Source organism: Pongo abelii, chromosome 6, assembly GCF_028885655.2.
Source record: "Pongo abelii isolate AG06213 chromosome 6, NHGRI_mPonAbe1-v2.0_pri, whole genome shotgun sequence".
In the NCBI taxonomy this organism is placed as follows: Eukaryota; Metazoa; Chordata; class Mammalia; order Primates; family Hominidae; genus Pongo; species Pongo abelii.
In genome coordinates this window covers 62,366,127-62,381,944 of record NC_071991.2, presented here as the reverse complement: position 1 = coordinate 62,381,944, position 15,818 = coordinate 62,366,127, and the positions used below count along the sequence as shown (strand labels likewise).

The 15,818-nt window shown below is 42.0% G+C and overlaps 1 protein-coding gene across 1 annotated transcript; it reads right to left on the bottom strand.

Annotated features, from left to right (window-relative positions):
• Window positions 1-4,350: 4,350 nt before the first annotated feature.
• On the bottom strand, window positions 4,351-14,891 carry TOMM7 (translocase of outer mitochondrial membrane 7). Its single transcript, XM_002818158.4, has 3 exons — window positions 14,050-14,891; window positions 9,362-9,410; window positions 4,351-4,565 (listed from the first exon to the last, which is right to left on the bottom strand). The coding sequence occupies exons 1-3, from the start codon at window positions 14,150-14,152 to the stop codon at window positions 4,550-4,552; spliced, it is 168 nt and encodes a 55-aa protein (XP_002818204.1). The 5' UTR covers window positions 14,153-14,891; the 3' UTR covers window positions 4,351-4,549.
• Window positions 14,892-15,818: the final 927 nt, after the last annotated feature.

Below are 15,818 nucleotides of genomic sequence, written 5' to 3'. Positions count from 1 at the left end.
GTCAGGGAAGCCCTCTAACAAGATGACATTTAGGCAGACTGGAATAGAGGAAGCCAACGATATAGATATCTGGGAGGAGTGAGTTCCAGCAGAGAACAGGTAGTACAGACTACAAGGTGAGACTATACTTGGCCTTTCTCTGGAGAGGAACGAAACAGCAAGAGTGCAAGCAAATGTGGGTGATGAATCATAGGCAACAAAGAGACCAAAGGTGCAGAAGGCCAGATGACATTGGGTGTTGTAGGTTACAGAAAATAAGTACTTGGGATTTCATTCCCAGTGAGATGGGAAATCACTGGAAAACTTTGATCAGGATATGATGTGATCTTATTTTTAAAAGGATCACTCTGGATGTTCCATTGAGAGCACACTGTAATGCACAGGTGAGAGCAAGAAGGCTACTGCAAGTCTGGGGACGTTCTCAAACTTGACTTGCATCAGAAGCACCTGTGATTTGTTAAATCACAGATTAATCAAACAAAAACCTGTACACAAATGCTCATAGCAGCTTTGCTTGTAACAGCTAAAAATTGGGAGCCCAGATGTCATCCTTGTACATCCATTCCGTGGAATACTACTCAGCAATAAAAAGGAAAAAACTATTTTGATAAATCTACAGAGAATTATGCTGACTGAAAAAAGCCAAACCCAAAAGCTGTCTGATTCCATTTATAGAACTTGCTTGACATGACAAAATTATAAAAGTAGTCAACAGATTTCCTGGTTGCCAGGGGTTAGGGGTAGGGGCAGGGTAGAAGGAGAAAGGTTGACTATATCCCACCATACAAGGGATCCTTGTGGTGATAGATGTTCTTTCTTGACTTCATCAATGTCAATATCCTGATGCTGACCACAGTTTTGCAAGTGTGAAAGGAAAATAAATCTTGGGACACCAAAATCACTAAGCTAAAGGGAAAAGTCAAGCTGAGAATTGCTTGGGACAAACCTGCCTTCCATTCTATTCAAAGTCATGCTTCTGTCCACTGAGATAAACATATACCTGATTGACTCATTTGGAAAGGCTAATCAGAAACTCAAAACAATGCAGCCATTTGTCTCTTATCTACCTGTGACCTGGAAGCCTCCTACCTCACTTCGAGTTGTCCCACCTTCCTGGACCAAACCACTATTTATCCTACATATATTGATCGAAGTTTTGTGTCTCCCTAAAATGTATAAAAACAAGCTGTGCCCCAACCACCTTGGGCACATGCCATCAGGACCCCCTGAGGCTGTGTCACAGGTGCATGTCCTTAACTTTGGCAAAATAAACTTCCTAATTAACTGAGATCTGTCTCCGATAATTGGGGTTCACACAAGATATTACCATTGGGGTAAACTGTAAAGGATACAGGGATCTTTCTGTATCATTTCTTACACTGTGTACAACTCTACAATTTTCTCAAAATATGCTTAAAATAATGTTTGAGAAAATGAAACACACACAGACATACCCACATTGCTGGGCGTCATCACCAGTTTCTGATTCAGGTCTGGAGTAAGACTTGAAAATGTGCATTTTAACAAGTTTCCAGGTGAAGCTAGTCTAGGACCAGCTATGAAAACCACTAGTTTAGAAAATAATATCCTGGGGCAGGTATTATTGTTCCTATCTTGTGGAAGAAACCTAAAGATTAAGTGACTTCAGCCAGGCGCGGTGGCTCACGCCTATAATCCCAGCACTTGGGGAGGCAGAGGCAGGATAGCTTGAGCCCAGGAGTTTGAGACCTGCCTGGGCAACACGGAGGCCTTGTTCTCCCCACAACAACAACAACAACAAAAGTGACTTCACCAAAGGTTCTGGAACTGACAGGGCCAGGACTCAAATCAGGTCCTACCAGCTCAGTGTTTTTCCATAAGCTAATCAAGGTCAGGAATAATCTCAATCATAAGGACTCTCTAGTGTCTGGCACAGAACAGAAACCAATAAATGCTTGAATTGTACTGTCCTAAAAACTAAAACTCATTAATGTGGGAGCTTAAACATTTCACAAACTTTATAATATATACATACACATTAAACTGTGTACTAGTCTCAGCTCTTAGGCTGTGCCCTGAAGAAGTGCTTAAACTCTGTTCCTAGCTTCCGTAGACCTGAGATCAGGGAGTTGGTTCCTTCCTACTTAATTCTGGATGCCTTATTTTAAAATCTTCTGAGGTTTTATAGATAGCTACAAGGTATGAAAGGAAAATAAATCTCAGGACCCCCCAAATCACTAAGCCAAGAGAAAAGTCAAGCTGGGAACTGTCAGGCCAAACTGCCTCCCATTTTATTCCTAAATAAGACAGCCACAAAGAAAACAAGCTACACACCTCCCTCACAATTTGCCCACAGGAAATTTCTTGTGGACAAAGGACAGACAGAACTCAAAGTCATCCCTCTGAGACTCACCTGACACAAATGCATATGATTGCTTCCTCTGCACTATTTATGTAAAAATGCAGACTCACTGAGCCAGACTAAATTGTGTATTCAGGCTGATCAAGGACTCAAAAGAAGGCAACCTTTTGTCTCCTACCTACTTATAACCTGGAAGCCCCCACTTAGAGTTGTCCCCCCTTACCAGACCAAACCAATGTACATCTTAGACATACTGATCTATGTCTCATGTCTCCTTAAAATGTATAAAAGCAAACTACATACCCTGACCACCTTGGGCACACCTCCTCAGGACTTCCTGAGGCTGTGTCACAGGCGCATCCTTAACCTTGGCAAAATAAACTTTCTAAATTGACTGAAACCTGTCTCAGACATTTGGGGTTCACAAAGGTCATCCTTAAAAGAACACAACCAGATGGGGCGCAGTGCCTCACACCTGTAATCCCAGCACTTTGGGAGGCCAAGGCAGGCGCATCACGAGGTCAGGAGATCGTGACCATCCTGGCCAACACGGTGAAACCCCGTCTCTACCAAAATACAAAATATTGGTCAAGTGTAGTGGCATGCGCCTGTAGTCCTAGCTACTCGGGAGACTGAGGCAGGGGAATCGTTTGAATCCGGGAGGTGGAGGTTGCAGTGAGCCAAAATCGCACCACTGCACTCCAGCCTGGTGACAGAGCGAGACTCCATCTCAAAAAACAAAAAAATAAAAAATAAAAAATAAAAAAACCACAACCAGTTGTTTACCATTCACATTACTATGTAATCAAAACAGATACCTGACACAGCTTTCTCAATTTCTGAAAATCCCAAGTGAGAAACAGAAGAAAAACGTATAAACAAAATACTTACTAAACAAAAATTCCCTGACAATGCACTTGGCAAAAAGGATTGGGGGGAACTACAAACTTAAGCAATTCTATGGAATTTTAATACTGTGCTCAGTTTTCAGCAAAATTACACACGCCTAGATTCACAGAGATGCTGAAGCAATTACATTAAGTACTTACCAAAACTGATTTCCTGCAGTTAGCTCTCAAGAATTCCACTTTAAAATCCTTTTATGCAACAAGACACCACAAGTCTTCTATGTCTCCATGGCAAAGGTAACAAGCCTTGAGGAAATAGGCTTAAATAGCTAAGAGGGTTTTACATTAGAAATAAGAACTTTCTGGTGATGGCAGCTCTCAGCACCTGAGAGGGATTATAGTCATGATCATGCCTAAACACTGGATGCTTAAAATATTCAACCCAATAGGCTCTTTCCAAACTGTCCGTTTCAGGTTTACTTTCTTGTATTAGTAACAATGGCCAAACGTAGTAAATAATGCTATTTTGTTAGAAGAATGGAAAAAACTAAAAAATAAAAGTAGGATTCAAATACAGGTGAAGGTCCCAGGAAACCAGTATCTAGAACTGAAAACTAGTTTCCATTAATTAGCTGCCTTTCCTTCTACCAGAAAATAGTGCTACTATTCCACGTAGCTCTCCACGGGCTCTTGCCCAGCCAGCTCTAGTTTCCTAATATAACTGAGGGAAACTTTAGCCTCACATTTAACCTACAAATGAATCACACAACTCTCCAGTGCCATGCCCACCCCCTAGCAACAGAGCCGCCAGGACCTTTATTTCTTGCAGTCAGAACTTTAATGCAGAGGAGGAAGTAACAGCTTGGCTTGTCACAAACTGAGAACTATCTGTATTCTTACTACTTCGGAATATCCTAGAAGGAGTTATTAATTCACTGCAAAGGGAAACTGTAATCCATATGTTAGGTCAATGGGCAGGAATAACTTGGAAAAATTTTTTTATATCGTGATCCGCCCACCTTGGCCTCCCAAAGTGCTGGGATTTACAGGCGTAAATAGCACCTAGGTACCATACATAAATTCCCTGTTTTGAAAAAGTACCAAAAGGCTTAATTTTTACCTGATAATCCTAGCATGTTCAATTCAAAAAAGACTCAAGCATAACATTGTTAAAAACATTTATTCTGATACATTCTATCATAAGTTAGTACAAGTTCCACTCTGCTACAGATGCATCTGTGAAGAGCCTTGTGCCATCCAACTAGTGACTGAATGATGTCCCATCTCTTATCCGAGCCAGAGCACACATCTTCCATGCTGTCCGCTGATTGCCTCCAAATCCAGAAGACCGAATAATCCTTTATCCCCAAAGTAGGCTAAAATGTTTGTGAAGAGGAGAAAGAAATTAAATTCCGAAATAAAAATCTTCTAGACATAACCTAAGACCTAGAAAATTTTATACATTTATGTTTGTTTCCTCATCTATCAAATTCAGAGTTATGAAAAGACAAGGATCAATCCCACTGAACAAATTAAACATACAGAACTGTATTAAAATACACTTTTCTTTTGAGCACAGTTACCTATCATAAACAAAAACAAAAATGTGAGCAGACATAAAATGAAGTCAATCAAAAGGAAAACGATTACTGCTTTCCATTAACAGGTAGGCCTGATAAACCCAGAAAACAAAGCTATCTCACTATTAGATGCAGTATCAGTAATACTAAAATAATATTTTTTGAATGGTTTCTGTGCATCAGACACTGAGGAAAGTTCACAACTCCCAACTATGATCCCTATTTTAATGTGGAAATTGAGGCTCTGAGATAGTTATATATCATTTAAGTGGGTAGAGTGGGATGTGGCCTAAGTGCCCTTACAACCATTAAGTTCCTAGGGAGCAATTAGCCTCCACTTCCACCTCAACTAACTCTTACCCCAAACATTTCAGCCACTAAGAAGCCCAAACTCCCAAATCATTTGCTGACTCCAATAGAGTGTAAGAAGGAGAAAAGAGATGGTTTCATTTCTAAACCCTGCTGCTTAAAAATGTAGCCCAGTTGAATAAAACTGCATTATTAAATGACAATGACAGTTTTGTAAAGTTTATTTTTAAAAAATATTTTCCCTGTGCCTAAGAAGAAAACACACATCTATTTCCAATTTTCAAATGTGTATTAAAATCTCCTCTTAAACCCTAAGTATTTTTGCACACAGTTAAGATATGAAAATAAATTATTGGCCAGGCAGGATAGTTCATGCCTGTAATCCCAGTACTTTGGAGGCTGAGGTGGGTGGATCGCCTGAGCCCACGAGTTCGAAACCAGCCTGGGAAACATGGTGAAACCCTGTCTCTTAAAAAAAAAAAAAAATACAAAAATTAGGCGGACTTGGTGGTGCATGCCTGTAATCCCAGCTACTCAGGAGGCTGAGGCAGGAGAATTGCTTGAACCTGGGAGGCGGAGGTTGCAGTGAGCCGAGATTGTACCACTGCACTCCAGCCTGGGCGACAGAGCAAGACTCCGACTCAAAAAAAAAAAAAAATTAGCCAGGCATGGTGACACATGCCTGTGGTCCTGGCTACTCGGGAGGCTGAGGTGGGAGGACCACCTGAGCTCAGGAGGTTAAGGCTGCAGTGAGCCATGACTGCGCCACTGCACTCCAGCCTGGGTGACAGAAAAAAACACACAAAAAAAGATCTATGAAGGTCTCTTCTTCAATGGTAATGGGCAGCAAAAATATAAAAAGGAAATCTTGCTCAGCCTTATGCAAATAATGGAAATGATTCTCTTAACCTTGATATTCACATTTTGCCTAAATGTTTTACTAAGACACTGCCCCTTAGATATTTAAAGTACTTTTGAATAAGGCATTCATGTCAACCAACATTTGCTGACCACATACAATGAGTCATCCTGGGTGAAAGAGGATACTAAGATGAATGTGGTCCTAATCTCAAACAACCCAACAACTTGGCAAGGGAAACAAACTAGTAGATCATTAACTGTATTATTTACATAAGTATTATATAAACAATAAATATATGTAGAAACAATAGACTTTATAAAATTTTATGTTAATAAAAACCATAGCAGGTATAATGCTGTTCCTTTCAGAGTACAGATCAGGCAGCTCAGATCTCTCTAGTCACTCTTCCCAGTGCAGGGAGCACAGTAGATGAAATTCTGTAACTGAGTAACCCTTTGCAGGCACTCACTCAATTCTTTCCTAAAACACAAATGCCTCTGGAAGGAAACCAGAAGATGCTCTTAATGACAGAAAAGATCAAGAGGGTTAGCACCAGGAAGGAGAGAAGCACTGAGAAGACAATAAGATGAAGAAATGAAAAGCAGTAGGACAGGGATGCTTCATGTAGTTGTTAAAGGTTCAAATCTTGTTGGGATAAATGCAGCCCCAAAAAAGGACAACAGAAAGACACATTCTCTCCCCACTTCTGTATCCTAAATCACCCAGGGCACAAAAAAGTGTTATTTCCTATCATGCAGGTCCAGCCTAAAATTTGTACAAGATGCAATGCTTTGTCAATTCCTGTCCAAAGGAACACCAAGACGGCCAGGTGCTGTGGCTCATGCTTATAATCCCAGCACATTGGGAGGCCCAGGTGGGAGGATTGCTTGAGCCCAGAAGTTCGAGACCAGACTGGGTAACACAGTGAGACCTTGTTGCTACAAAAAAACTAAAATAAAATATAAAAAACCCACAGAAGACCATCAAGAGATGAGGGTCATTAGTTAATTCAATGCTTGTTGAGCAACTACTTTAGGTGCTTATGAGACAAAATATATTATAGCTACAAGCATAATACAAGGCAGAGAATGACAGATACAAAAGGATACTATGGGGCTGGGTGCAGTGGCCCATGACTATAATCCCAGCACTTCGGGAGGTCGAGGCAGGATCACTTGATCCCCGGAGTTTGAGACCAGACTAGGCAATACGGCAAGATCCTGCCTCTATAAAAATTAAAAAGAAAAAAAGAAACTATGGAAACACAAAAAACAGAGTAGTTTTAGCTAGGAGGAAAGAAGGAAGAGATTTACGGAAGGGGCGACATTTGAGATTGGGCTTTTCTAGAAGCAGATTTCCATCCAGTGGAAACTAAGGGGAAAAAGCATTCCAGGCTGAGGGAGCACAAGCATAGGAACAAAGGCATAAAAATATATATAGTTTATTCTAGGACTTAGCATGCAGTATCATATAGCTAGAGCACTGTTTTCATAAGGAAATGGGGATAAAAAAGATGACACTGAAAAGATTAAAAATTACTATTAATAGTTTACTGATCACGTATTACTTGACAAATACTGCTAATACTTAATATATAATATTCTTATTCAATGCTCATGGCTACCTTATTAGGTAGGTGTTATTATCCCCAACTGATAAAAAGGGGAGACGACAGCTCAGAAAGGTTAATGGCTTCTTGGAGGAAGGTATTTGATGATAATTTCCAATACTTGGAAAATGTCCACACAGCTTGACTCAGTAGTCCTCTCTTATGTTTCCCAAGGTAATGTTTCTCTAAGGAAATAACTGGTCTAAGGCCAAGGCCACTCAACTAGTAGGCAGCAGATATATTACCTCAATCCCTATTTTACAGAAAAGAAAATTGATAGATCAAAGAGTAAGGGCTAAGAAAAAAGGACTTAGTGGGGAATCTCTGAAAACAGTTTCTTAAAAGTCATGCATAAACAGTTAAAGGAAGAGAGGGAGGTGAAGAAGGAAGTGTGTGAAGATCATTTGTTGAAAAACTTTATCAGGGAAAACAGAATAACTGCAGAAGTGAACAACTTGAAGGCACATATTGTAGTACCCTTTGAGAATAAAAAAGACCTTCCTCTGAAAAAGAAGAGAGCAGCAAGGCAGATGTGGTGGAGGAAATTCATATCAGATGGCATTGTGCTAAGTAAACGAAGAGGTAAAATTACTTGGGGAAGGCCACATGACCCAGTGGAAAGAATGTGAGCTTTGGAAATAGAACATATTCCACCACCTACTGACTGTATAACCTGCTCTGAAGGACTGAAGTGACAACTAGACACATTGTGTAAAAAGCACCTAAAGCAGTGGCTGACACATTGTAGGTGATAGTGAATAACATATTTTCTGCCCACTCTAGAAAAACATGGCTTAGAGTAAGACTTCCAAGAAAATGAATGAAGCCCTAGAATAGTTAGTGAAAAGTCTGTGAGGGCAACCCACAAGAGATGTCTGAGACAGGATCAAGCAGAAATCCGATTCACTAGTGTGCAGTAGTCATGGTCATCATAGTGCCACGAGTATCAGTCGTTCCTCCAGAGCAAACCTGCCTGTTTGAGATTATACCTATACATATAATTTTCATAAGTATGCACATATATGCATACATATGTACATGAATATGTATACTGTGTGTGTGAAGTTTTCACAAGTGTTTACACATACCAGCAAGATCATTTCTGAGAAAGGAATTTGACAGTCAAGAGCCACAAATGCTCATACTTTATTAATCCCATGACAATTTATAAGGAAATCAAAATCTATAAAAGCTATGTATACACAAATGTTAATTATTCACTTTTTTTTTTTTTTTTGGTAGAGATGGGTCTCGCTATGCTGCCCAGGCTGGTCTTGAACTCCTAGCCTCAAGCAATCCTCCCACTATCTTCCCACCTTGGCTCTCCAAAGTGCTGAGATGACAGGTGTGAGCCACCACACCCTGCCCAAATGTCAATTATATTGTTGTATAAAATACCGAAAAATTGAAAAACCTACGTAAACCGCAACTGGAAAATATATGGGATAGCAACTAAAATTTTAGGTGAAAACAAAATCCTGCATACCCTTGTCAGAGTGATATAAAAGATTGTATTCATCTAAATAAGGATAAGACGGGAATATGAGAAATTTAAAACAGTTCGTATTTTAAAGTGGTAGGATAATAAATTCTTTTTCTGTTAAAATATGCTTCATTGTAGTTATAACATGGTACAGTAAATACAAATTAGGAGGGGCAAGAGAAAGTAGTTGCAGTTTTCCAATAGCCCAAAACTATACTGACTGATAAAGCTCCATTTCAAGGCCTGCCACTACTACTCTTTTATATCTTAATGATTCAGTACTACTGTATGAACATTTGCCCTGAAATGTTTAGTTTTAAGAGCAGTACCTCAAAACAGTTGGTTCAGGCATTCCAGGATCTGCACCCCTCTTAAATCCTGAATCAAGGAAGACAGAAGAGAAAAAATATTAATTAAAACCCCAGCAGACAAAACATTTACAATCAAGACTTTTTCTTCTTTGTAATCCAACCTAAGATAGTTAGAATGATATCTAGACCAACCAGCACTATCTAAATTTACCTACGCTACAGAAGTCTCCAATCTTCATTAGAGTATGAAATTATGTCCAGGACTAATCAGTAGGAAGAACAAGCTATCTTATTCCTTTCTTTCTGAGACAGAGTCTCACTCTGTCACCCAGGCTGGAGTGCTGTGGCATGATCTCGGCTCACTGCAACCTCTGTCACCTCTGCCTCCCAGGCTCAAGCTATTCTCCTGTCTCAGCCTCCTGAGTAGCTAGGATTACAGGCACGTGCTGCCAGGCCCAGCTAAATTTTTTTGTATTTTTAGTAGAGACAGGGTCTCACCATGTTGGCCAGGCTGGTCTCAAACTCCTGACCTCAAACGATCCACCTGCCTCGACTTTCCAAAGTGCTGGGATTACAGGTGTGAACTACCATGCCCAGACGAAAACAAACAACTTTTTCAGTGAGCCACTGCACACGGCCATTATTCCTATTATATACACAATTGGCACAATTGCCCTTAGCATGTTGTATCTTTCATTATTAGTCATTTACCCAGAAATAAGATACCACAACTCCCAAATTATACTGGATGAAAGACTATGAAGAGCAAAATGATTTTTGGAAAGACACACAACTAAACTTTTTAATTTTTTTAGAGACAAGGTTTCACTATACAGTTCAAGGCTGGTCTTGAACTCCTGGGCTCAAGTGATCAGCCTCCTCAGCCTCCCAAAGTGCTGGGATTACAGGCGTGAACCACCATGCCTGGAGGAAAAACTACTGAACTTTTTAAAAAACACAACTGAAGATATTTTATCCCCCATAAACCTCTCTTTTTATAAAACAAAGACCAATGATAGAAAAAGGACGGGGTGGAGGGCAGGGGTGGGGGGCAGCAGGGGATAGATCATCCAATACTTATTATTTAACAACCTGATTAAATCAACTCGTTACAAGTATGGTTAAGTATATCTTTTACCATTTAAAATATATTTATAAATTAACCTGATGACATATATGTTCACTTGCTGAAGCAACTGACTAAGTTAGGGAGGTTTCAAGAACTATGAGGGGTCTGCAATTTTATCTTACTTAAAAGATAAAAAATAGTATATGTAATAGGGAATAAAAGTTAATATTTAAAAAAAATCTTCTGTGACTTAGACCATTAAAATAAATAAAAGATAACAAACTGGCCTGCCAGTTTCACAGATGTTGGTATAAAACACTATTCTTTTTTTTTTTGAGACAGAGTCTCACTCTGTCCCCAGGCCGGAGTGTAGTGGTACGATCTCAGCTCACTGCAACCTTCGCCTGCTCCCAGGTTCAAGCGATTCTCCTGCCTCAGCCTCCTGAGTAGCTGGGATTACAGGCATGCACCACTACACCCAGCTAATTTTTGTATTTTTAGTATAGACAGTTTCTCCATGTTGGTCAGCCTGGTCTCGAACTCCTGACCCCTGGTGATCTGCCTGCCCCAGCCTCCGCACATGTGGTGGATTGCACTGCAGGAGATTAACTGGAGTTTAGGGAACAAGAGTCTTTTATAATGGCCTGTAAGCACGTCTCTCTTTGCTCTGGCTGAAGGTACTATTTTCCAAGGCTGTTTGTTCTACAAACACCCTCAAAAGATAATATGGAACAAAGGGTCATCAGAGCCTCTGCTTATAAGATGTGCAGAAATGCAAGACACCATGGAGAATTGTCTTCCAACAAGTGGCTCATTAAAACCTTTTTGTTAGTAAATGTCCAGACAGATTCTCTATTATCGTGTCACTGCTTGTCATATTTTATAGCACTATACTCCCTGAAGCACTGAAAGTTATGATTGAACCTAAATTACATACAAAGTTAAATCCGCAGTTGCTGGTTTTAGTGAGAGTTGAGGTGGAGGAAGTAAAAGAACAACCTGGAGCCAGGTGTGGTGGCCCATTCCTATAATCCCAGCACTTTGGGAGGCCAAGATCGGAAGATCACTTGAAGCCAGAAGTTCAAGACCACCAGCCAGGGTAACACAGCAAGACCCTGTCTCTATTTCAACGTGGGAACTGGTTTAGACATAAAATTAAATATACAGCATAAAGGAAAAGACAATGATAGACAAGTACTGGAAAGACAACCTTAACACCAATCTCATATAACTTGAATTGAATGTTGGGGTGAAAATCACCATAACGGTAGTCCTAGGAAGGGAATATAACCAGTGTGCATAAAAAGAAAAATAAACTCTAGTATGGAAAAGGAATGCATTATCCACTCTTACACGAAAGCCCCTGGCATGCAGATTGCAGCAACCAGCTACAGCTTTCTAGCAATAGAAACGGAATCTCAAAACAGGGAGGAGGAGGGAACAGTAGATGAAAAGACTTACAGAGAAGCAAAAAACCAAAGGGACACAAAAAGCAAGAGCACGCTAAAATAGGACCTCGCATACGCAGTGAAAAAAGAAGGTGGCACAAAGAAGGGGAAGAATCAAGCTTCCACACCTCTCTTAGCTAAAAGGGGAGCTAGTCCCAGTGTTTGACCAGCCAGAGTAGGCCCTTCTATCAGTAAGTGAAAGAAGTGGGTGGGGGGGAGGTGCTGCAAGAATAGTGGGGACAACACCAACTGTCTTATTTCCTCTAATCCTTGGTACCCATACAAAGTCACTAAAATCTAGAAAAGTAATGTTTTTTTAAAAAAAATTGCACCCAGAATAAGGGAGAAAAACGTCTTTTTAAGTTCTATAATCCCAGGTTATCAGTTGGCTTGCAACTCATGGAGAAATAGAAACCACAGCTGCTTAGTCAGAGTGTACTTTATCTTATACAATGCATGACACCTAAATTAAATAGGAGCAGCACCTCGTTAAAACCATAGCATTTTAAAATGTGAAATTGAGTTTTAGAATTGTCAAACTATATGCTCAAACTGACACTGCTGGGATGAAAAACCTGCTCTTTCCCTTTCACCGAACTGCCTAAGTGGGGCAGTAAAATTAAAAAGAAAAAACTTGGCCAGGCGCGGTGGCTCACGCCTGTAATCCCAGCACTTTGGGAGGCCTAGGCGGGCGGATCACGAGGCCAGGAGATCGAGACCATCCTGGCTAACACGGTGAAACCCGGTCTCTAGTAAAAATACAAAAAATTAGCTGGGCATGGTGGCGGGCGCTGTAGTCCCAGCTACTCAGGAGACTGAGGCAGGAGAATGGCGTGAACCCGGGAGGCAGAGCTTGCAGTGAGCTGAGATCGCACCACTGCACTCCAGCCTGGGCGACAGAGCCAGACTCCGTCTCAAAAAAAAAAAAAAAAAAAAAAAAAAACCTACAGGCTGGCCGCAGTGATTCACACTTGTAATCCCAGCACTTTGGGAGGCCGCAGGCGGGGCGGGGGTCGGCAGAAGGGGAGGTAGCTAACTTGAGGCCAGTTTGAGGCCAGCCTGGCCAACATAGCAAAACCCCGTCTCTACTAAAAATATAAACATTAGCCGCGAGCGGTGGCTGCAAGTCTGTAATCACAGCTACTCGGGAGGCTAAGAGGGAAGGATCCCTTGATCCGAGAGACAGAGATTGCGGTGGGCAGAGATCGCCCCACTACACTCCAGCCTGGGCAAACAGCGAGACTATGTCTCAAAAAAGAAAAAAGGAAAAAAAAAAAAAAAGAGAAGACAGAAAAGAAAAAACTACAGAATAGGTCCCAGTCTGCAACCCTAACCGAAAAATATTAACAAATCCTTGCAGTAAGTTACCGAGCCTGTTGGCACGAGCCTGTAGTGCCAGCTACTTGGAAGACTGAGGTGGAAGGATCGCTAGAGCACAGGAGGCGGAGGTTGCAATGAGCCGGGATAGAGCCACTGCACTCCAGTCTGGGTGACACAGCAAGACTCTGTCTCAAAAACAAAAACCAAAAAAACCCCAAATCCTTTAAGTACCCTATAGCGGTTAAGACTATGGGCTCTGATGCCCCACTGCCTGAGCCCATAACTCCCTCAGTCAGCATAGCTGTGCGACCTTGGCAAAACAGTTTCTCTACGGCTGTTTCCTCACCTGCAAAATGGGGGCAGTAATAGAAATCATCCAAACCCTTCATTGTACAGGTAAGAAAGCAGAGGCATCCAACGACTATTATTATAATCATGCTTTCATGGCACTGGTACTTTCACGAGGTGTCTCGATTCCCTGAACAGGACTCTTTCCACTTAGGACCACATGGAGCGGTGAGGAAAAACACCCCGAGAACCATCTAGTGCTACAGAGTGAATTACTCCCTTTCACATCCACTGGGGTCATCCAACCCTCCCAACAATCCCGAGAAGTATGACCTCCACTTTAAGGATGCAAAAATAGAAAAGGAGGGATTGCAAGACTGCTTAAAGACCTTGCAACTACAAAGCGATAGAACGGGAACTCGAACTCAGGTTAGATCGGCCCCATTTGACCAGACAGCCTCAGGGGCCGTGCACGGCGGTGTCCCCTGTTTTTCTCTCCCTCCCCCGATGGCCAAAAATGGGGCTGCTGTCTCCGCCACCCCCTTCCCTCCAGTCACTTTCCCGGTTCTTCTCCCACTGACCCAGGTAAATCACAAGAGGGATAAAGCCCCAGCGAATGGCAAACTGGCCCCCCTTGAAGAGCTGCTGTAGTCTCTGCTTGGCCTCTTTACTCAGCTTCACCATGGCGACGGCCGTGCGGCGCAGGGAGGACCTGTTACAGCAACCACCGCGTCCGGAATCCGAAAGGGAAAGGAGGTGCGCAGGCGCCACACACGGCCTTTACGGCAGGAGTCGTGAGCGTCGCCAGCAGAGGTCGTAATTCATCGCCTTTAACCTTCCCTGCTCTTCCGCCTCGTCGCCAGTAGTAGGCGCATGCGTGGTTGCGATCATGACTGGCTGTAACTTTGCGTTTCTGTTACCCATTTTTAAAGCGCATCTTCAGATGTTCCTTCCTTCTCATAGAAGGAACATTAATTAAATTCAGAGGGACTGGGTTTTAGTCCCAACTCTTATTCTTACTGGATGTGTAACCGTGGACAAGTTATTTAACTTCTCAGAATCAGGTTGTTTGTTCAAACCTGAGGTTGAACTGCAAAAAGGTTACGAAGTGACACTCAGTAGGGCCCGAATCTATGTTTTCTTTGATCCCAATCTTTTAAAAAAATGTTTTTTAATTACTTGCCAACATTTTAGAATTTGGGAAATCTCACATGAAATTCTGGACTTTAGAAGCTGAGAAATTCTATTGCAACAATCAAGGAGACTAAATAGGAAATGACACTTCTGTTTGGCCATCTTGCCCTCATTGGTTTAGAATGTCAGTGGTTCTCAACCCTGACTGCACATTAGAATCACTTTAGGAGAGGTAAAACCATACTCAGGCTGGAGATCTGCTCCTAGAAATTCTGATGAGTTGGGGGCTGGGAACTGGCCATTGATCTGCCTTTGAAGTTCCCCAAGTGATTCCCAACCTCTGATGTAATAAATGTCTGGCTGCTGTCGTATTTGAGGTTTGACCCCCCAGGTCTAAGACTTAATTGATTTTTAAGGCTGTAAGACATTTCTAAGGCTTTGACTTTTTCGTGCCTCATTCTGAAGGTACGTAGTCGTTTTCTGTGCCCAATGGCTGTGTTCCTAAAAATTTCCCCTTGCTGACCTCTGTGGCTTGCGCCTGTAATTCTGGCTATTTGGGAGGCTGAGGCGGAAGGACCGCTTGAGTTTGATGCTGCAGCGCGCTGTGATGAGGCCACTTGCTGTAAGCTCCCAAAGGGTTCACTTTGCCCGCTGCCTGAACAGAGCCGATTGATCAACACAGGGGAATTACAATAAAGAGTAATTCATGCAGAGCTGGCTGTGCAGGAGACCAGAGTTTTATTATTACTGAAATCAGTATCCCATAGCATTCGGGGATCAGAGTTTTTAAGGACAATTTGGTGCGTGGGGAGACAGTAAGTCGGAAGTGCTGGTTGGTTGGGTCAGAGATGAAATCACAGGGAGTGGAAGCTGTCTTTGTACTGTGTCAGTTCCTGGGTTGGGGCCACAAGATCAGATGAGCCAGTTTGCCGATCTGGATGGTGCCAGCTGATCCATTTTGCAGGCTCTGCAAAGTATCTCAAGTACTGATGTTAGGCTTTACAATAGTGTTATTCCCAGGAGCAATTTGGGAAGGGTCAGAATCTTAGTTCCTGGGTTGGGACCACAAGATCAGATGAGCCAGTTTGGCGATCTGGGTGGTGCCAGCTGATCCATTTTGCAGGGTCTGCAAAATATCTCAAACACTGATGTTAGGCTTTACAATAGTGTTGTTATTCCCAGGAACAATTTGGAGAGGGTCGGAATCTTGTAGCCT

What these genes read in the sequence shown, in the direction of transcription:
- TOMM7 (XM_002818158.4), bottom strand. Translation starts at nt 14,152, where the DNA reads ATGGTGAAGCTGAGTAAAGAGGCCAAGCAGAGACTACAGCAGCTCTTC. An exon ending in CCCTCTTGTGATTTACCTGG is followed by an intron (nt 9,411 to 14,049) that starts GTCAGTGGGAGA and finishes TCCTTGATTCAG; the next exon opens with GATTTAAGAGGGGTGCAGAT.